At 41.7% G+C, this 22,890-nt stretch overlaps 5 protein-coding genes across 8 annotated transcripts in view; 4 read left to right on the forward strand and 1 right to left on the reverse strand.

Moving 5' to 3' along the window:
* LOC130527738 (olfactory receptor 11H6-like) overlaps positions 1 to 22,890 on the reverse strand; it is a 43,177-nt gene that overhangs the window by 7,927 nt on the left and 12,360 nt on the right. The window lies entirely within an intron of this gene.
* On the forward strand, positions 6,895 to 10,884 carry LOC130527719 (olfactory receptor 1-like). The gene is made up of 2 exons (XM_057036434.1): positions 6,895 to 9,739; positions 9,824 to 10,884. The coding sequence occupies exon 1, from the start codon at positions 7,583 to 7,585 to the stop codon at positions 8,522 to 8,524; it is 942 nt and encodes a 313-aa protein (XP_056892414.1). The 5' UTR covers positions 6,895 to 7,582; the 3' UTR covers positions 8,525 to 9,739; positions 9,824 to 10,884.
* On the forward strand, positions 12,396 to 15,487 carry LOC130527747 (olfactory receptor 6C70-like). Its single transcript, XM_057036468.1, has one exon. The coding sequence runs from the start codon at positions 13,412 to 13,414 to the stop codon at positions 14,342 to 14,344; it is 933 nt and encodes a 310-aa protein (XP_056892448.1). The 5' UTR covers positions 12,396 to 13,411; the 3' UTR covers positions 14,345 to 15,487.
* Positions 15,515 to 17,354, forward strand: LOC130527773 (olfactory receptor 7G1-like). The gene has a single exon (XM_057036515.1). The coding sequence runs from the start codon at positions 16,406 to 16,408 to the stop codon at positions 17,330 to 17,332; it is 927 nt and encodes a 308-aa protein (XP_056892495.1). The 5' UTR covers positions 15,515 to 16,405; the 3' UTR covers positions 17,333 to 17,354.
* On the forward strand, positions 18,306 to 21,366 carry LOC130527752 (olfactory receptor 6C3-like). 4 transcript variants are annotated; one of them, XM_057036498.1, is made up of 3 exons: positions 18,306 to 18,944; positions 19,227 to 20,772; positions 21,040 to 21,366. In XM_057036498.1, the coding sequence occupies exons 2-3, from the start codon at positions 20,414 to 20,416 to the stop codon at positions 21,338 to 21,340; spliced, it is 660 nt and encodes a 219-aa protein (XP_056892478.1). In that variant the 5' UTR covers positions 18,306 to 18,944; positions 19,227 to 20,413; the 3' UTR covers positions 21,341 to 21,366. The 4 variants fall into 4 exon arrangements, with proteins under 4 accessions (XP_056892478.1, XP_056892468.1, XP_056892462.1 ...); XM_057036488.1 differs by having other exon boundaries at positions 19,227 to 19,386; positions 19,676 to 21,366; XM_057036505.1 differs by having other exon boundaries at positions 18,307 to 18,944; positions 19,227 to 19,386; positions 20,670 to 21,366.

Raw genomic sequence — 22,890 nt, forward strand, 5'->3', positions numbered from 1 at the left:
TAAACAAAACCAAGAACACAATGGACGCTCTGGCTGAGCTCCAGAGATCCTGCATTTACATAGGAAAAAGTCCTAGAAGGTCAACCACCACTGCAGCTATCCATCAATCTGGGCTCTCTGTGAGAAACTATTATTTGGTAGATCAAACCATTTCCCCCTCAACACCACCAAAGAGATGTTAGTCACCTTCTAGAAGTGCAGACCTATGTTATAGCCTGTTTTCATCAATGTAGGATGTGTTCACATCAACCAGACCAAAATTTACTTGGCTGTGCTGACCAACTTGACTGGTCTGCAAACACCAATTCTCTCTGTAATTCCTATTGTGGCTGAGATCAGTCAATAACTATGTCAATACAGATATTTTACCAGGCTGGCATCACACCAGCATCCTTCTCTATACTCTTTATTTTCTGCCACCTCTGAAAAACCATAGCTGATGCAGTTTTGTTCTTATGTGCTTTCGACCAGAGCTTCCTGGTCTTGAGGATGAGTCTTGTGATGGCATTGTTTACAAAAACCTCACCATTTGGTCACTTGACCCTCACAGTTTCAGCACCAACATGGGCTTTTACTTCTACCTAAATTCAATCCACTGGCAGATAGTGACGTATGACGCTCGGCGCCGTCTCCCCGTCTTGGTGAACGTGTGTTCGCCGTTCGTCATCCACCGCTCCCACGCAGTTCGCAGTCTAGCTTTGAATGCCCTGTTGACACCAATATCTAGCGGCTGCAGTTCCTTTGTTAATCCACTTCTTGCTTTGTTTCCTTGGAAGCTCCGTTGAGTCTTCTTTACCTGGCGCAGGTCGTCTTGTTGCTTCCTCCACTTCCGCACCATTGATTCGTTCACGTTAAATTCTCTTGCCGCTGCTCTATTTCCGTGTTCAACTGCGTGACTGATAGCCTTCAGTTTGAACTCTGCGTCGTAAGCACATCTCTTGCAAGGAGCCATTTTGGGGTCTTTACAGACAGAAATGGTTTGGGACTGAATTTACTGCTGTTACCTCGGCCACGCCTACTGACTACGGTAGCCGCGATTAACCAATATTACCGTAATCCATACAAAAGGCGCTCCGGGTTAAAAGGCGCACCGTAGATTTTTTAGAAAATTCTAGGCTTTTAGGTGCGCCTTATAGTCGTGAAAATACGGTACAGGACTCTGCCGATTCGACCGATCATTAGCACTAGCATGGCCTCACCATCTGTTTCACTGGGTGTCTCACCCTGTGTCTGTTCAGTGTGTGAAATGTTTAGTTACTCTTCTGCCTCCTTTAGTTAAGGGAATAGGTGCCGAAAGTGCATTTTATTTATGGCTCTGGAGGCAAAACTTAGCAAGCTTGAGACACGGTTCCGTAGCTTGGAGTTGTCTGGAGTTGCATCAGGTAGCCAGGAGAAGGTAGGTGACTAGCGTAGCTAAAGCTAGCTGTCCCCCAGCAGCAGCCGAGCATCCAGCTAGCCAGGGCGGCTGGGTGATGGTTCACAGGAAGCATAGCCCAAACCAAAGGCCCACGGTGCACCACCAACCACTTCCCGTAGCTAACCGTTTTTCACCACTCGGCGACACACCCGCTGAGAAACCGACTCTGGCAATTGGCGACTCTGTTTTGCGCTACATGAAGCCGACTCCAGCGACCATAGTTAGGTGCATTCCGGGGGCCAGAGCAGGTGACACAGAAGCCAATTTAAAGCTGCTGACGAGAAGTAAACATGTATTCGATAAAGTTCACGTCGGAGCAAAGGACACCTGGCTTCGTCAGTCAGAGGTCACCAAAATTAACATATAGTCGGTGTGCAATTACGCAAAAACAATGTCGGACTCCGTAGACATTCTCTGGTCCCCTCCCCAATCTGGCCTCCAGGATGGTGCCTCTCTCATTTCTAGTAACTTGGCCAAATTTATTTGACCAAAACTGACCTGACAAACCAGGGTCCAGACCAGGATGCAGAGTTGTAGTCTTACTCATCTCTCTGCTGTTTCCGTAGAACCCTCATCCACCAACAATAACATACTGTATATAACACTATAGAGGTACTCTGTGTTCCACGTTCCCTGTTAGTGCATGACCTGGTAGCCGATCACCACATTGATTTATTCTGTCTTACTGAGACCTGGCTTGAGGAGGAGCATGTTAGCTTAAATGAATGTACTCCTCCTACCCATCTTAATTATCATATTCCTCGTGTTACAGGTCGAGGTCCCCTCCTGGGCTACCACCTTATCGTGGTGGAGTGGTTTGCGTGTCCCAATGATCCTAGGAGCTCCGTTGTCTGGGGCTATATGCCCCTGGTAGGGCCACCCATGGCAAACAGGTCCTAGGTGAGGGATCAGACAAAGCGTAGCCCAGGACCCCCTCATGATGAAAAACAACATTGGTGCCAAGTTTCCCTTGCCCGGATGCGGGTCACCGGGGCCCCCTCCTGGAGCCAGGCCTGGGGGTGGGGCACGTTGGCGAGCGCCTGGTGGCTGGACCTCTGCCCACGGAGTCCGGCGGGCACAGCCCGAAGAAGCAACATGGGACACCCTTCCCGTGGGCTCACCACCTGCAGGAGGGGCCAAGGGGGTCGGGTGCATTGTGTTTTGGGTAGCAGCCAAAGGCAGGGACCATGGCTGTCTGATCCCCGGCTGCATAAACTGGCTCTAGGGACATGGAATGTCACCTCTCTGGTGGGAAAGGAGCCTGAGTTGGTGCGCGAGGTTGAGAAGTTCCGACTAGATATAGTTGGCCTCACCTCGACGCACGGCAAGGGCTCTGGAACCAGTCTTCTCGAGAGGGGTTGGACTCTCTACCACTCTGGAGTTGCCGATGGTGAGAGGCGACGGGCAGGGGAAGAGTTCGGTGAGGCCATGGAGAACGACTTTTGGATGGCCTCAAAAAGGTTCTGGACCACCATCAGGCATCTGAGGAAGGGGAAGCAGTGCACTGTCAACACTGTGTATAGTGGTGATGGTGTGCTGCTGACCTCAACTCGGGATGTTGTGGATCGGTGGAAGGAATACTTCGAGGACCTCCTCAATCCCACCAACACGCCTTCCAGTGAGGAAGTAGGGCCTGGGGACCTGGGGATAGGCTCTCATATCTCCGGGGCTGAAGTTGCCGAGGTAGTCAAAAAACTCCTTGGTGGATGAGATCCACCCAGAGTTCCTTAAGGCTCTGGATGTTGTAGGGCTGTCGTGGTTGACTCGACTCTGCAACATTGCGTGGACGTCGGGGACAGTGCCGCTGGATTGGCAGACCGGAGTGGTAGTCCCTCTTTTTAAGAAGGGGGACCGGAGGGTGTGTTCCAACTATAGGGGGATCACACTCCTCAGCCTCCCTGGTAAGGTCTATTCAGGGGTACTGGAGAGGAGGGTCCACCGGATAGTCGAACCTCAGATTCAGGAGGAGCAATGTGGTTTTCGTCCTGGGCGTGGAACAGTGGACCAGCTCTACACCCTCAGCAGGGTCCTCAAGGGTGCATGGGAGTTTGCCCAACCAGTCCACATGTGTTTTGTGGACTTGGAGAAGGCATTCGACCGTGTCCCTCGGGGTCCTGTAGGGGGTCCTCCGAGAGTATGGGGTGTCGGGCCCGCTGATACGGGCCGTCCGCTCCCTGTACGATCGGTGTCAGAGTTTGGTCCGCATTGCTGGCAGTAAGTCGAAATAGTTTCTGGTGAGGGTTGGTCTCCGCCAGGGCTGCCCCTTGTCACCGATTCTGTTCATGACAGAATTTCTAGGTGCAGTCATGGTGTTGAGGGGGTCCGGTTTGGTGACCTCAGGATCGGGTCTCTGCTTTTTGCAGATGATGTGGTCCTGTTGGCGTCATTGACCCGTGACCTCCAACTATCACTGGATCGGTTCGCCGCCGCACGTGAAACAGCTGGGATGAAAATCAGCACCTCCAAATCCAAGGCCATGGTTCTCAACCGGAAAAAGGTGGAGTGCCTTCTCCGGGTCAAGGAGGAGATCCTGCCCCAAGTGGAGGAGTTCAAGTACCTCGGGGTCTTGTTCACAAGTGAGGGAAGAATGGAGCAGGAGGTCGACAGGCGGATCGGTGCGGCGTCCGCAGTAATGCGGACTCTGCACCAGTCTGTAGTGGCTAAGAGAATTTACCGGTCGATCTTTGTTCCTACCCTCACCTATGGTCATGAGCTTTGGGTAATGACCAAAAGAACAAGATCACGGGTACAAGCAGCCGAAATGAGCTTCCTCCGTAGGGTGGCTCGGCTCTCCCTTAGAGATAGGGCGAGAAGCTCTGCCATCCGGGAGGAGCTCGGAGTAGAGCCGCTGCTCCTCCGCGTTGAGAGGAGCCAGATGAGGTGGCTTGGGCATCTAGTTAGGATCCCCCCTGGACACCATTTACCTGTTACCTCCAATAAAAGAGTTTTTCGGACACCACCCTCCACTGTGTGATGCCTGCTTTCAGGTCCTGGTACAGCTGCTCCAAACAGTTACTAATGATCTAATAGCTTCAGATCATGGACTGGTTTCTATGCTGGTTCTGCTGGACCTCAGTGCTGCTTTTGATACAGTTGATCACACCACCCTGTTACAGAGACTGGAACATATGATTGGGATTAAAGGGACACTAGACTGGTTTAGATCATATTTGTCAGATAGTTTGCTCATGTCCATGGCGTTCCCTCTTCATACAGTAGGGTTAGCCATGGAGTTCCACAAGGTTCTGTACTTGGACCAATCCTTTTCACCTTGTACATGCTTCCCTTAGGAAACTTTATTCAGCAGCTTGGAATAAATTTTGTTAAGCTGATGACACTCAGCTTTATTTATCCATGAAACCAGAGGCAGTTAGTAAAGCTTCAGACCTGTCTTAAAGACATAAAGTCCGGGATGTCTTCAAAGTTCCTTCTCCTTAACTCGGGAAAAACTGAGGTCCTGAACCTCTCATGAATAAATTAGATCACATTGTCACCCTAGATGGTATCTCCTTAGCATCTAGTCTTTCTGTGAGGAATCTTGGAGTAACTTTTGACCAAAATCTGTCCTTTAACTCACGCATCAAAATAGTCTATAGAACATTGCAAAGCTCAGGAAACTACTGACGCAGTATGATGCTGAAAAGTTAGTCCATGCATTTGTTACTTCCAGGCTGGACTATTGTAACTCTTTATTATCAGGGTGTCCAAACAACTCTTTAAGAAGCCTCCAGGTGATCCAAAATGCTGCAGGTATTGACAAAAGAGATCACATGACTCCTGTACTGGCGTCTCTTCATTGGCTGCCCGTTAAATTTAGAATAATTTTTAAAACCCTTCTTTTGACCTACAAGGTTGTCAGAGGCCTAGCTCCATCCTACCTGGAGGAGCTAGAGACACCTTACCAGCCCAATAGACCGCTCCGCTCTCAGAATGCTGGTCTACTTGTGGTTCCCAGAGTCTCTAGGAGTAGAATGGGGGGCCGAGCATTTAGCTACCAGGTCCCCCTGCTGTGGAACCAGCTCCCTGTCCAGGTACAGGAGGCTGACTCCATCTCGACTTTTAAGATTAGACTTAAAACCTACCTCTTTGAAAAAGCTTATTATCACTAATTCTGTAGTTTCAGTTATTATCCTAGACAGACAAATGATCATACTTAGGGGGTCGTCTAATCATTAGGTTAACATCTTAGTTATGCTGCTATAGGCCGAGACTTCCGGGGTCCAGAAAAATGATCACCTGACAGGCCTCTGTCACCCCACTGGGTCATGGTCTCCTCTCCTCTCCTCTCCTCACCAAGTAGATCAGTGATATTATTTAGTAGTTTAGTAGTTTCTCTGCACCCCCCCCCCCATTCATCTACAGGTATCGCCGCCTTCATAAGCCGTTTACTGACCTACTGACCTCCGACCCCACTGACCCACCCAACCCGACTCTACCGGCAGCTTATTTTAATTAATATAATGTATTACTTTGTTCTACCTATTCTCTCCTCTACGTGTCCTCCCCCTTCTCCTCTCTCTCTACCCAGCCGGCCATCAGCAGGAGGTTCCCCCTATCTGAGCCTTGTCTTGCTCAAGGTTTCTTCCTGTTAAAGGGGAGTTTTTCCTTGCCACTGTTGCTTGGTGGGGGTCAGGCCCTAAAATTCTGTAAAGCGCCAACAATTGTATTGTAAACAATTTGTATTGTAACAGATGCTATATAAATAAAGATTGGTTGTTGGTTGGTTGGTTGGTTGGTTGGTTGGTTGGGAAGACTCTGTGGATGTAAGCAATGATCCCTAATTTTTCATGTGTCTGAGCACACACACAAGCTCCCTGAGCACACTGAGGACCACTGTGAACAACATCAGATGGGCACCCTGTGGCCACACACCAGTATCACACTTGTTCAAAACCTTGGATCATAGCAAGTTACATGGCTTATTAAAAGAATCAAATGACAGCAGCACATAAAATGAAAAAGGCAAAAATCTTCTTGTTCATGAGACGTGTACTATGTTATATATGAGAGTCCTGCTTTAACCATAGGAAGAGTCACTCAGTTTCACCGCTTGTTCTTCTATTTGCACATACTCCGACAGCCATTCCATCTTAAAAGAACCGCATTTCTTTTTTACTTTGGCTTGATGAGTGGATGTGTCTCTGTCCGTTCATTTCGCCATGATAAGGGATTAGCATTTGCGTCTCTTAATTCCGCTGCACTGTTGTTAGCTAGCTAACGTGCACGGCGAGTAAAGGCAGAGCACATACGCAAACACTGTCAATGCTATGATTGGCAGCAAAAAACAATAAAGAAAACAATATTACTGGTCTAATTAACTAGATTATATCAGTTCTAAAATTAGATATTAATTAATACGTTTCTGTTGAATTTTATTTTGTGCGCTGCATAGTTTTTCTTGTGCGCTGAGTATGTGCAAGCAGTGCGCAATTGCGCAAGCGCTCAGCTTAGAGGGAACATTGGATGTAAGGGCAAGTCCAAGTTTACAGTCAGTTCTTGGTCTTCTTTCCAGGCTGCTAGTCTCAGTCTTGGATTTAGTGTTCTTTCAATAACCACAGTTCATCTCATTTTATATGCTGATCAGTGTGGTGCTTAACACTTAAAATAACTATTTGTTGTAGTTGTTGATATATAGTTTGGAAGGTAAAGTTGTCTGGTAGCATAGTTGTCATGGCGCCTATTGTATTGTTACTTATAAATGTAGCTTTTAGATCATCAGGTTGCTAAAATGGAACTGTAATAATGATTATAGGTATGTAATCTTCTAAATTCACCCATAGAAGTGGAATATGCAGATCACTTCTGTGGTTTTGTCCAGCCCACAACAGTAAAAGTACAAAATCAGAGGAAACCTTTGTCCTGCCCAGCTGAGAGCGCCATACAGAGACCATTGATTACTCACGTGTTGGGAAAGCTTTAAAACATCTGGATACTATTTTTTGTTTTACATTATAAACAGTATAGTATCTATTTTATTTTTATGAAAATGTCTTTGCTGAGTATGAAAGTGTACAATGGGGAAAATCAATGAAATTGTTTCTTAGAAAACTCTATTGGAGGTATAATCCTGGACTGGGGTTTTGTGTGAGGAAATAAGGAACATCATCATTGCTGGACTAGATGAACTGCTAAGCTCTGAGTTTCTATGTGACACATGAGTGAAAGATGGAGAACAAAACTGAGACCATGTATTTTGTGCTTGCAGCCTACGGTGATACTGGAGAGTTGAAATATGTGTATTTCGGCATCATGCTCTTCTGGTTTGTGTCTATTTGGATGGTGAATTTGGTTTTAATTCTGATTATTTACAAGGACAAAAAGCTGCATGAGCCCATGTACATGTTACTGTGTAACCTCTTTGTGAATGAACTGAATGGCAGCACATCGTTGTATCCTCTTATGTTGTCTCAAATGCTTTCAGATACTCACAAAGTCACCGTGCCCTGGTGTTTCCTGCAGATGTGTTATATTTACACATCTGCATCAGTTGAGTTTTGCAGTTTAGCAGCAATGGCCTACGACAGGTACGTTGCTATCTGCTATCCTTTACAATACAATCTCCTCATGAACACAGGGAGAGTGTGTAAGATTATTTTAGGTGTGTGGGGGTATTCAGTTATGAATTTTTTGGTTTTATTCTCATTTTTTATCCATCTGGACTTTTGTGGAAATGTCATCAACAAAGTGTTCTGTGACTACCATTTAATAATCCAACTAGCCTGTTCAGTTTCAGCAATTGACAAAATATCGGATCTGATATTTGCATTTTTGACAATAGTTGTCCCATTTAGTCTTATTTCATTCTCATATGTGAAAATTTTGGGTGTTTGTCTCAAGGCCTCAAAGGAAAATACACAGAAAGCTGTCTCCACCTGCACTCCTCAGATTGTCTCATTGTCAAACATGTTTCTTGGCACCCTTTTTCACTTTTCAGAGTCCAGGATTGATGCTGCAGTGATACCAGATAAATTACGGATTATTCTATCTATATACCTCCTCCTTATCCAACCAATGATCACCCCATTCTTGTATGGTTTTAACTTACCAAAGATAAGACAATCATGTAAAAGATTTTTGCTTGGCCACAAGATAAATATTTTCATGTAGCAACAATTCCTTCCCCCTATTCCTGTTTCATAAAGAAAAAAGTGGCACAGTGATGAATCAGTTTTGCAGTGGTTATTACTGTTACCTCCCAGCAGGGTTCAAATGTCATTTCTGTGTGAAATTTCCATGTTCTTTCTGTGTCACCCTGGTTTCTCACCGCGAACTCCGGTTTCCTCCCATATTCAAAAAACATGCATTTGGGGAAGAGGGTGGAATGGCTAATCCACAGTGTCTTTAGGGAAGATTGTAAATGTGACTGGCTGTTTGTCTTTCCATGCTCAAATGTAATTTTCAAATGTAAATAAGTACAGCAGAAAACAACACAGGTACATCACAACCAGAAATAAAGAAAACGAAGAGCAAGAGCAAGACAGAGAAAACAAGAAGGGGGAAACTACCCAGTGGTGACACCCCACCCCACCCCCACCCCCCTATATCCAGGCCTCTAAGAATCTATGTTGTTTATTTATTTTTTTTAAATGCAAATAAAGGTTTTCAGCAACATATCTGCTATCAATTGTCATATCACAGTAGTATCAGCTCCAACACCATGGATTCTTGCCATATGTCAATGTATGTGTGGAGGCATTCAGCATTAAGCCAGCATCATTTTGGATGCAGTGATGTTTGACAAAAGGATGTGGCTTTTCCAGCATGCCATTTTGTTGAGTAGTATCATTCAAAAGAAGCACAGTGAGAGAACATGGTGCAGTGAAATCCAGGACATTAGACAGAGTAGTACACACATCAAACCAAAGAAAGCCTCACATCCTTGCATTTGCAGGACATATGCATATAGGAGTCTGTGAGTCTAAGTGCAGATTGGAGATGTTCAATGTTTCAATAAAAAGTTTTTTCTTGAAACAAGGCAAGTCCTGTGGATATAATTGAAATGGACCTGATGATGAGATAAGTTTTTAGAAGCATAGTCAATTGAGGAACAAATCTTTTACCAGTCCATTGTATCACCTCTGATATAGTGTGCTAGTTTAAAAAAAAAAAGCCTCTTTTTTGTCCTCTATTTTACAGCATAAACTGCAGTGGGTGGGTCAAAAGAGGAGAGTTCCATGTGACTTCATACGCTTTCATACTGTAGATGATCATAATTTAATGTACAGAAATAAAGATTTTTCAGGTAGGTGGTAAGACTGACAATCCTTTGAAGTCGTGAAGTCCATTCTCAACTGCACTTGGGGGGATCATAAAAGTACCATGGTGAGTAGGGAATAGTTGTTAAAAGTAGACTATTCGCATGCCATTTACAAATATTGTTAAATTCTTTTACTTTCTGTTCACCAGTGTCTGAATGTTTCATCAGTGTTGTGGTCACCATGCCTCCCTTCTTTGGAAAAGGAACGAGCAGGATCTTTTCCCTGTGCCAAGCGTGTTTTTCCCTACTGCGTTTGAGGCTTTTTTGTTTCAATAAACCCTTTTTGTGAGACCTAGTTGGCTGGTTCCTGTCTGCATTCGGGTCCTGATCAAACTAAACCATAACATCTATCAAAATATAACAGAGTTTCATCTGCATACAATGATATGGAGTGTGTGGTGTTGTTAAAATTTATGAGGAAAATAATTGGGTCTTGACAGAATTTCTTTTTAAGGGGTTCTACTAACAATAAAAAGGAACGAGCTTAACAGGACCCAGTTCTCCACCAAGTCACCGTGCCCTGGTGTTTCCTGAAGATGTGTTATATTTATGCATCTGCATCAGTTGAGTTTTGCAGTTTAGCAGCAATGGCCTACGACAGGTACGTTGCTATCTGCTATCCTTTACAATACAGTCTCATTATGAACACGGGGAGAGTGTGTAAGATCATTTCAGCTGTGTGGGGGTATTCATTTATTAATGTTTTGGTATTACTTTCATTTCTCATCCATCTGGACTTTTGTGGAAAGTTCATTGATAAAGTTTTCTGTGACTTGCTTAATAATCCAACTAACTTGATCAGTTTCAATAATACAACAAACATCTGACCTGATTTTTGCATTTTTGACCATGTTCATTCCTTTTTGGGTTTAATTTCTTACCAGGAGAACACCTGAACCCCCTTGTTGATGGTAACAATGTAACAACACAGACCATCATGATTAATGCACTGAGTCCTATTAGAGATTATTTCTGAAGTGACTGTCATCTAACACTCCCACATGAAGTGCACTTCATATCCATACATTTAGATCAACATAAAACAAGAACCATAATAGTCTTCATGCCTCTGGCCAATGATCTCTATGGCTGTTTCCACAAAGGATTCATGTTTGGTATTGTAGCATCACTTAATATTCCCACTTGAACTTGAACACCTATGATGGATTGAATTGTTTCTCTTATTGTAATAAAACAGAGTTGAACTTTATCACAGTTGTCCTGTGGAGCAACAGGTTATTTTCAGACTTTTTCCAGTGTCTCTGCAGAGCTGTCCAACCCACATCAGGGTATAAATTCAGAGGAGCCTCATCTTGCTCAGTGGAGGGCACCACATGAAGACATCCATGTCTGACAGACTCACTGGAAAGATTTCACTTGAGAATCTAATTTTTTTAATGTTATATGTTTAAATTGTTCTGTGACACATGAAATCATGCAGAGAGGAGGGAAAGCATCTGAACCGATTCTAAGAAGAACTTATTTTAGTGTAATTCTGAGATGATGTTCAATCTAAAGGGATCAAAAGCATCATCACCACTGGACTAATTTTCCTGTTAACTTCAGGGTTTATTGCGATGCACGCACACACACACACACACACACACACACACAGAAGAGAATGAAAGATGAAGAACAAAACTGAGACCATGTATTTTGTGCTTGCAGCCTACGGTGATACTGGAGAGTTGAAATATGTGTATTTTGGCATCATGCTCTTCTGGTTTGTGTCTATTTGGATGGTGAATTCGGTTTTAATTCTGATTATTATTAAGGACAAAAGGCTGCATGAGCCCATGTACATGTTAGTTTGTAATTTATTTGTAAATGAAATAAGTGGCAGCACATCGTTGTATCCTCTTATGTTGTCTCAAATGCTTTCAGATACTCACCAAGTCACTGTGCCCTGGTGTTTCCTGCAGATGTGTTATATTTACACATCTGCATCACTTGAGTTTTGCAGTTTAGCAGCAATGGCCTACGACAGGTACGTTGCTATCTGTTATCCTTTACAATACAGTCTCATTATGAACACGGGGAGAGTGTGTAAGATCATTTTAATTGTGTGGGGTTATTCATTTATTAATTTTTTTGTTTTATTCTCATTTGTCATCCATCTGAACCTTTGTGGAAATGTTATTGATAAAGTTTTCTGTGACTATTACCTAATAATCCAACTAGCTTGTTCAGTTTCATTAATTGAACAAATATCTGACCTGATTTTTGCATTTTTTACACTGTTTGTTCCTTTTAGTCTGATTTTATTTTCCTATTTGAAGATTTTGACTGTTTGTCTGAAGGCTTCAAAGGAAAATACACAGAAAGCCATCTCCACCTGCACTCCTCAGATCGTCTCGGTGTCAAACCTTTTTATTGGCTGCACTTTTCACTTTGTTGATGCTAGGATTGATGTTACACTGATACCCATTAAATTACGCCTTATTTTCTCTGTTTATCTCCTCATTTTTCAACCAATGATCACCCCTTTCATGTACGGTTTTAACTTACCCAAGATAAGGCAATCATGTAAAAGATTTCTCCTCAATAACAAATAAATATTTTGCTCCCATAGCAGAAGTTGTTATATTGTTTCTGTTTTATAGTAAATAAAATAAATGATAGTTCATCTGAGTGTGCCACTAATGATAAACACCAATATAAGGGCTCGATTGATCAACACTCATTGTGTTTATTGGTTGTCATAGCCTGAGATTCATTTTCATTATTGTAGCACAGTCTGCACAGGCCACCTTCACACTGATCACATCCACATTACGACCAAGATTTGATGTTATTATGACATTCTCAACAGCATCAGTGACATGAAATTTAATTTCCCACATGTTACACGCCTGCCATCTGAATGTGTCCCTACACTGGCTACAGGTCTAATGATTTGTAAGAATACCTCAGTCTAACTCAGCCTTTTATCTTGGTTCTGTGACAGTCATCATGAGTCTGTCCTGGCAGAAGTAAAAGTCGTCCAACATGCTCGACGGTGCTGATAGAGGACAGCACTGGGACGCTCACAGGTACCAGTCAAAACACGCATTATTTTATCTGATTGTGATCCCCCTTAAATGTATGGTTTCAACTTACCCAAGATAGGAGAAGAATGTAAAAGATTATGGCTAAATATTAAACATAAAACAAGAACCATAATAGTCTTCATGCCTCTGGCCAATGATCTCTATGGCTGTTTCCACAAAGGATTCATGTTTGGTATTGTAGCATCACTTAATATTCTCACTTGAACTTGAACACCTATGATGGATTGAATTGTTTCTCTTATTGTAATAAAACAGAGTTGAACTTTATCACAGTTGTCCTGTGGAGCAACAGGTTATTTTCAGACTTTTTTCAGTGTCTCTGCAGAGCTGTCCAACCCACATCAGGGTATAAATTCAGAGGAGCCTCATCTTGCTCAGTGGAGGGCACCACATGAAGACATACATGTCTGACAGACTCACTGGAAAGATTTCACTTGAGAACCTAATTTTTTTAATGTTATATGTTTAAATTGTTCTGTGACACATGAAATCATGCAGAGAGGAGGAAAAGCATCTGAACCAATTCTAAGAAGAACTTATTTTGATGTAATTCTGAGATGATGTTCAATCTAAAGGGATCAAAAACATCATCATTGCTGGACTAATTTTCCTGTTAACTTCAGGGTTTATTGTGATGCGTGCGTGCACACACACACACACACACACACACACACAAGAGAATGAAAGATGGAGAACAAAACTGAGACTGTGTATTTTGTGCTTGCAGCCTACGGTGATACTGGAGAGTTGAAATATGTGTATTTTGGCATCATGCTCTTCTGGTTTGTGTCTATTTGGATGGTGAATTCAGTTTTAATTCTGATTATTTACAAGGACAAAAAGCTGCACAAGCCCATGTACATCTTTGTGTGTAATTTATTTGTGAATGAAATAAGTGGCAGCACATCGTTGTATCCTCTTATGTTGTCTCAAATGCTTTCAGATACTCACCAAGTCACCGTGCCCTGGTGTTTCCTGCAGATGTGTTATATTTACGCATCTATATCAGTTGAGTTTTACAGTTTAGCAGCCATGGCCTACGACAGGTACGTTGCTATCTGCTATCCTTTACAATACAGTCTCATTATGAACACGGGGAGAGTGTGTAAGATCATTTCAGCTGTGTGGGGGTATTCATTTATTAATTTTTTTATATTGCTGTTGTTTCTCATTAACCTGGACCTCTGTGGAAATATCATTGACAAAGTGTTCTGTGACTATTACCTAATAACCCAACTATCCTGTTCAGTTTCATTAATTGAGCAAATATCTGAATTGTGTTTGGGATTTTTGACCGTGATTGTTCCTTTTTGTCTGGTTTTAATTTCTTACCAGAAGATTTTGGCTGTTTGTCTGAAGGGATCAAAGGAAAATGCGCGCAAAGCTGCTTCCACCTGCACACCTCAGATCGTCTCGGTGTCAAACCTGTTCATTGGTTGTACTTTTCACATTGTTGATTCTAGGACTAACTTCACAGGTTCACAGGTACCTGTCAAAGTACGCATTATTTTTTCAGTTTATCTCCTCATTTTTCAGCCCATGGTCACCCCTTTCATGTACGGTTTCAACTTACCCAAGATAAGGCAAGCATGTAAAAGATTTTGTCTCAATAACAAATAAACATTTTGTTATTACAGGAAGAGGTGTTATATTATATTTGGTGGGTGGTGATAACAGGAACTATAGAGTGGCAGTTCGCCCGCATGTACATTAAATACGGTAATAAAAGTTAGGTAGACAGGCTAGATGAAATCATAGAACTTTATCTAACATAATCATAAAATAATTTCATGTCCAACTTGCATAAAATAATATATTTTTCTTGATCTAACCTTCATTTACACTGAGTGAAGAAGCCTCTTTTCCAATGGAATCATGACAAGATCAAATAATTACACAGCAAAACATGAGCAAAACACAGATGAAAAGAAAAAAAGATTAAAATTTACAAGCAGATTTTGAAAATTAACTGAATTGTGGATTTTAAAAGTGCTCAGTGAAATTAACCCAGTCATGTTCCAGTCTTTTTGCAACATACAACACCAAAAAGGTACCAAGTAATCAAATCCCAATTAACCCAGTTCAATCAAAGGATGTTGAGCAGAAGGCAACAAATGATGGCGTGTTCGGACAGAATGAAGATCAGCACTTTTCTGCCCTGAAGCTACAAATAAAAATAACTAGCTTGATCATTGGCTTATATATGATAGCACAATACATGAATAAGATGGATCCTTTAGGTCGCCGTCCACCAGAGAGTAAAACTCAGAGATGTGTTGTTGCTTCAAGGCTAGTGATGAACCTCAGGAAAACACGGCACAAGGTGTCAACCATCCAAGGACACTGACATGAAACATTCATAAAGAAAAGACCGTCATAATCCAACATAGATTATATAAAAGTGAAAAGACAGTCCGCGTTTTTGGATAAAAAACATAAAGGCTATTCCGAAAATGATAATCCAATTTTCACCTTACATGCACAAGTTCTACCACATGTGTCCTGAAAGTTAAGATATCATCATTTGAGACGAGCAGGTATTCATTATACGTGGTCCATCTCAATCGCTTTTCTGAGGGACTCATTTATGGACACTTCCTAACACTGGAAACAACATTAACTTGGTCTCATCTGCACTGAACAAGTTTCAGGTGAAGTAATGACTTCTGCTGGGTTTCAATAGCCTGAAAAGAGATGATCCACAGCCATCAATAACTGTCATTAGCATGGAAAAGCAGATGAGCATCTGACACATTGGGACCCAAGCCAACGATATAAGAAGAGGGCGCATAGGGCAGAGTCCTGCGGAACCCCCTTGTTGATGGTAACAATGTAACAACACAGACCATCATAATTAATGCACTGAGTCCTATTAGAGATTATTTCTTAAGTGACTGTCATCTAAGACTCCCACATGAAGTGCACTTCATATCCATACATTTAGATCAACATAAAACAAGAAGCATATTAGTCTTCATGCCTCTGGCCAATGATCTCTATGGCTGTTTCCACAAAGGATTCATGTTTGGTATTGTAGCATCACTTAATATTCCCACTTTTGCCAGACTGAAGAAGGCCTGAGCATTAACACCCTCAGTGGGGCAGCACTTAAGTCATCATTGCAGAATCCCTTTCAGAAATTAAAGCAAGAACCAGATTTTGATGGCGTTCCTTGTAACAACCTGCAGTTCTTTTTCTTGATGTCTGAAGTCACCAAAGATGGATTGAATTGTTTCTCTTATTGTAATAAAACAGAGTTGAACTTTATCACAGTTGTCCTGTGGAGCAACAGGTTATTTTCAGACTTTTTTCCAGTGTCTCTGCAGAGCTGTCCAACCCACATCAGGGTATAAATTCAGAGGAGCCTCATCTTGCTCAGTGGAGGGCACCACATGAAGACATCCACGTCTGACAGACTCACTGGAAAGATTTCACTTGAGAATCTAATTTTTTTAATGTTATATGTTTAAATTGTTCTGTGACACATGAAATCATGCAGAGAGGAGGGAAAGCATCTGAACCGATTCTAAGAAGAACTTTTCTTGGTGTAATTTTGAGATTAGGTTCAATCTAAAGGGATCAAAAGCATCATCACCACTGGACTAATTTTCCTGTTAACTTCAGGGTTTATTGTGATGCACGCACAAACACACACCACACACACACAGAAGAGAATGAAAGATGGAGAACAAAACTGAGACCATGTATTTTGTGCTTGCAGCCTACGGTGATACTGGAGAGTTGAAATATTGTATTTTTGGCATCATGCTCTTCTGGTTTGTGTCTATTTGGATGATGAATTCGGTTTTAATTCTGATTATTTACAAGGACAAAAAGCTGCATGAGCCCATGTACATGTTACTGTGTAACCTCTTTGTGAATGAACTGAATGGCAGCACATCGTTGTATCCTCTTATGTTGTCTCAAATGCTTTCAGATACTCACCAAGTCACTGTGCCCTGGTGTTTCCTGCAGATGTGTTATATTTACGCATCTGCATCACTTGAGTTTTGCAGTTTAGCAGCAATGGCCTACGACAGGTACGTTGCTATCTGCTATCCTTTACAATACAGTCTCATTATGAACACAGGGAGAGTGTGTAAGATCATTTTAATTGCGTGGGGTTATTCATTTATTAATGTTTTTGTTTTATTCTTATTTGTCATCCATCTGAACCTTTGTGGAAATGTTATTGATAAAGTTTTCTGTGACTATTACCTAATAATCCAACTAGCTTGTTCAGTTTCATTAATTGAACAAATATCTGACTTGTTTTTTGCATTTTTTACACTGTTTGTTCCTTTTAGTCTGATTTTATTTTCCTATTTGAAGATTTTGACTGTTTGTCTGAAGGCTTCAAAGGAAAATACACAGAAAGCCATCTCCACCTGCACTCCTCAGATCGTCTCGGTGTCAAACCTTTTTATTGGCTGCACTTTTCACTTTGTTGATGCTAGGATTGATGTTACACTGATACCCATTAAATTACGCCTTATTTTCTCTGTTTATCTCCTCATTTTTCAACCAATGATCACCCCTTTCATGTACGGTTTTAACTTACCCAAGATAAGGCAATCATGTAAAAGATTTCTCCTCAATAACAAATAAATATTTTGCTCCCATAGCAGAAGTTGTTATATTGTTTCTGTTTTATAGTAAATAAAATAAATGATAGTTCATCTGAGTGTGCCCACTAATGATAAACACCAATATAAGGGCTCGATTGATCAACACTCATTGTGTTTATTGGTTGTCATAGCCTGAGATTCATTTTCATTATTGTAGCACAGTCTGCACAGGCCACCTTCACACTGATCACATCCACATTACGACCAAGATCTGATGTTATTATGACATTCTCAACAGCATCAGTGACATGAAATTTAATTTCCCACATGTTACACGCCTGCCATCTGAATGTGTCCCTACATTGGCTACAGGTCTAATGATTTGTAAGAATACCTCAGTCTAACTCAGCCTTTTATCTTGGTTCTGTGACAATCATCATGATTCTGTCCTGGCAGAAGTAAAAGTCGTCCAACATGCTCGACAGTGCTGATAGAGGACAGCACTGGGACGCTCACAGGTACCAGTCAAAACACACATTATTTTATCTGTTTGTGATCCCCCTTAAATGTATGGTTTCAACTTACCCAAGATAGGAGAAGAATGTAAAAGATTATGGCTAAATATTAAATAAGTATTTAGTCAATGCAGGAAGAGGTGTTGTACTTTATTTTTTCAGTGTGTGTGTGTGTGAGTGGAGGGGGTTATTGAGTGACAGCTCACTCACATGTACAATAAATAGTAAAGATTAGGTAGAAAAGCTAAATGAAATGGTAGACCCTTATCTAACATAATCATAAAATCATGTCATTTCCAAATTGCACAATTTAGTGGTATAAATGAAGTAGCAAAATGAGCTAAATGCATTTACTTCCCACACAAATCAAAGATCCAAACTCATGCAGACATCAACAATGTAAATGAAAAAAGAACCCCTGTATCCACTCAGCCTTTGCCTTTTAAAGGCTCACAAATAGTGACTGTGTCTCACTCTGTCCTTGTGGGTCACCACACAGGCCCCTCAGGATTCACCCAGACAAATATGCCGTACTAATAGTCCATAATGGTCCAGTGCACTGACGGCAGTGACAGTCTGCAAAAATGGGAAGGGGTGTGGGGAACAAGAAGAAGATAGAAGTATGACTGAAGCCCTTTCTGATGAGTCCACAGCAGGGTCAGATGACAAGGATATTGGCCCTGGCCAGCTCCCCCTTTACCACAACAGACCAAGGAGGTGTTGAGATTCATCCCAGCTGCTTCACAGCTATAAACTGCCCCAGTATATGCTGAGGGTCCTTGTTGGAGACAGTAGGACAACATCTGGGTGTCCTGGGTGTTGTTTGGGTCTTTTGTTGGTTGTTTCTCTGTTCTTTCTCCAGGGGGCGTGGTGGAGCCATTTTCCAGCAACTGGCGCTGGTGACAGTCACACCTGCTGCCTATTGGCAATCAACTGGCTCTTTAGGCCCTGGGCTCCTGTTCACCAGAATTGGATTGTTCCATCAACTTAGTGGTAGATGTGGACTCTGAGAATCTACTTGTTGTTTGTTCTTCTCTCTTAAGGTCACCACGCCTTCCTCCCTTCATGAAGAATCGTGCCGGATCTCAGACTTGTGCCGAGCGAGTTTTCTCCTTGCGGCCTTCAAGACTTCTTTCAGTTAAATAAACCCTTTGAGACCGAGTTGGTTGTGTCCTGTTCGCATCCGGGTCCTGTTCAAACCAAACCATAACACTGGGTTCTGGTCCTTATAGGTTGCATTTTAAAAATCTATCTGAGATATCCCACTTATTCTGTCCTTCCTCTGCTAAGCTTGGATCATTCCATTTGCTGAGCATGTCAACAACATCATAGCCAGGGCTTCCTGTAGCTTGTAACAAAGTGGGATTCTCTCCATTCCATTATTGTATCAAAGTTTGAATTTTGTCTAATTTCTTTCAGGTTATGAAAAACACACTTCACAACTTGACTTTCATTATCACTGCACAATGGACTGACAATGTCACTTGGCTGTCCTGGGGACACCTTGGCACCCTCCTGGAACAGATGGAGCATTCACATCAGTTGAGTTTTGCAGTTTAGCAGCCATGGCCTACGACAGGTACGTTGCTATCTGCTATCCTTTACAATACAGTCTCATTATGAACACGGGGAGAGTGTGTAACATTATTTCAGCTCCATGGGGGTATTCATCTATTAGTATTTTTATATTGCTGTTGTTTCTCATCCACCTGGACCTCTGTGGAAATATCATTGACAATGTGTTGTGTGACTATTACCTAATGATCCAACTAGCCTGTTCAGTTTCATTAACTGAGCAAATATCTGACCTGTGTTTGTGATTTTTGACCGTAATTGTTCTTTTTTTGTCGGGTTTAATTTCTTACCAGAAGAACACCGGAACCCCCTTGTTGATGGTAACAATGTAACAACACAGACCATCATAATTCATGCACTGAGTCCTATTAGAGATTATTTCTGAAGTGACTGTCATCTAAGAATCCCACATGAAGTGCAATTCATATCCATACATTTAGATCATCATAAAACAAGAACCATATTAGTCTTCATGCCTCTGGCCAATGATCTCTATGGCTGTTTCCACAAAGGATTCATGTTTGGTATTGTAGCATCACTTAATATTCCCACTTGAACTTGAACACCTATGATGGATTGAATTGTTTCTCTTATTGTAATAAAACAGAGTTGAACTTTAACACATTTGTCCTGTGGAGCAACAGGTTATTTTCAGACTTTTTCCAGTGTCTCTGCAGAGCTGTCCAACCCACATCAGGGTATAAATTCAGAGGAGCCTCATCTTGCTCAGTGGAGGGCACCACATGAAGACATCCACGTCTGACAGACTCACTGGAAAGATTTCACTTGAGAATCTAATTTTTTTAATGTTATATGTTTGACACATGAAATCATGCAGAGAGGAGGGAAAGCATCTGAACCAATTCTAAGAAGAACTTATTTTGATGTAATTCTGAGATGATGTTCAATCTAAAGGGATCAAAAGCATCATCACCACTGGACTAATTTTCCTGTTAACTTCAGGGTTTATTGTGATGCACGCACAAACACAAACACACACACACACACACACACACAGAAGAGAATGAAAGATGGAGAACAAAACTGAGACTGTGTATTTTGTGCTTGCAGCCTACGGTGATACTGGAGAGTTGAAATATGTGTATTTTGGCATCATGCTCTTCTGGTTTGTGTCTATTTGGATGGTGAATTCGGTTTTAATTCTGATTATTTACAAGGACAAAAGGCTGCATGAGCCCATGTACATGTTACTGTGTAACCTCTTTGTGAATGAACTGAATGGCAGCGCATCACTGTATCCTCTTATGTTGTCTCAAATGCTTTCAGATACTCACCAAGTCACCGTGCCCTGGTGTTTCCTGCAGATGTGTTATATTTACGCATCTGCATCACTTGAGTTTTGCAGTTTAGCAGCCATGGCCTACGACAGGTACGTTGCTATCTGCTATCCTTTACAATACAGTCTCATTATGAACACGGGGAGAGTGTGTAAGATCATTTCAGCTGTGTGGGGGTATTCATTTATTAATGTTTTGGTGTTACTTTCATTTGTCATTAATCTGGACTTTTGTGGAAATGTTATTGATAAAGTTTTCTGTGACTATTACCTAATAATCCAACTAGCTTGTTCAGTTTCATTAACTGAGAAAATATCTGACCTGTTTTTTGCTTTTTTAACCATGTTTGTTCCCTTTAGTCTGATTTTATTTTCCTATCTGAAGATTTTGACTGTTTGTCTGAAGGCTTCAAAGGAAAATACACAGAAAGCCATCTCCACCTGCACTCCTCAGATTGTTTCATTGTCAAATCTGTTTCTAGGTTCCATTTTTCACTTTTCAGACTCCAGGGTTGATGTTTCACATGCACCTGATGAACTGCGTGTTATGTTATCTATGTATATCTTTATTATTCAACCAATGCTCACCCCTTTCATGTATGGTTTAAAGTTACCAAAGATAAGACAATCCTGTAAAATAATTTTATTTAATCACAGATAAATATATGTATTTTTCAATGCAGCACATCCTTTTGGTCGTTTTGTGTGTTTGTCTGTGTGTGTGTGTGTGTGGGGGGGGGGGGGTCAATGTTTTACCATAATTTGCAATAATGGAGGGTTGTTGTGTTTTTTGTTTGTTTGTTTTTTAATGTACTGCAGTGGTTTGCAATAGTTTCTTTCATAGTGGTCACCAGCCACAAAATGCCTTAAAAAAAACGTAATCAGATCAAATTCAAATGACCACTTGTTAAATGAGATGTTAAGAAAATGCAGCAGAGAAAGGAGAAGTAATCGGCTCACATTCGGATTGGATAGGATGAAGCCGTTGGCCACAAGATGTCAGTATCGAACCCGACAGAACTAAGGTAGCGAGACATTAAATGATCGTAATTAAAAGATTTTTTTTCGTTGTAACTTTACGTGGTTTTCCAGTTCGAAGTTAATTGTGAGGGTGCGTTGTTTTGCAATGAAAGGTTTTTTTTCAGCTTTCCTTATTTTCACAGTTCACGTCCTTACCATTGAAATTACTCCTTTTTAATCCAGCAATTATGAGATTTCTGTAAATCTTTGACTTCATTACATACAGGTCTTTTTGTGTTTTACAAACATTTGTGGCTTCGATCCCTTTGTTTACGTGCACGGACCACAAATTAGGTCCACTCAAACCCTTGTCTCCGTCAGGCATGTGCTTTCTGGCCTGCTTCCAGCAGGGGGCGCCATGGTATAGAAAATAGCATATATGTGCCTCTGTCGCGCAGTGCAGCGACAATGTTCAAGGATACAATTAAAAATCCACGTATAAATAGATCTAGAATTGGCCTGTGATTTATTTTTTTTGGGGGGGGGGGGGTTAAATTGCATCTGTAGCAGATGGTGGAGCGTTTTTGTAAAATGCTAAGACTTGGTCTGTTGACAGTGACTTTGGAGCACAGGCTGCTTGACCTTCGCAGCTCAAAATCCAGTACTGTACAATTCTGTAAGAAAATCATCTTTAGAATTAATGATAATGCCAAACATCAGTGGGTTCGAGCCCCTTAAAACCTGCATGGTTACGCATGTCACCTTTAAACAGGGAGTCATTTGTAACGCTAAAATGAAGGCTGACTGTCACGTTGCAAAACTATTACCAGGAAGCAGAATTATGGCAACAACAAAAAGAGGTCAGGAGCTCATCATCTCAGTGCTGCATTCAATTCCCGTCAAATCCAGCAAGATATAAATGAGTCATATCAGGACTCTCTGGAAAACATGATCTGCATTAACAAGTTTCCAAGAAATGATCTGGAATCCTTGTAGCTCGTAGGAGTATCCACATTAATATTTTTATAACCGAGATAGAATTTATCTACTAGTTTCAGCCTTTTTTTAATCAGGATAATGCAGCATTGTATTAAGAGTAACGACAAAATCATTTTAAATATGCAGCTCTGCACAACAGATCCTCTGTCCTGCCTTGTTGTGCAGAAGCATCATGTGTCAGGTGTGGACTGGCTGACTGGTTGCTCTTTGTTCAGACTGCTGCTGCATTATTCCAAACTGCTAAAGGGGCCA

The sequence above is a fragment of the Takifugu flavidus genome, chromosome 1, assembly GCF_003711565.1.
Source record: "Takifugu flavidus isolate HTHZ2018 chromosome 1, ASM371156v2, whole genome shotgun sequence".
Taxonomy (NCBI): Eukaryota; Metazoa; Chordata; class Actinopteri; order Tetraodontiformes; family Tetraodontidae; genus Takifugu; species Takifugu flavidus.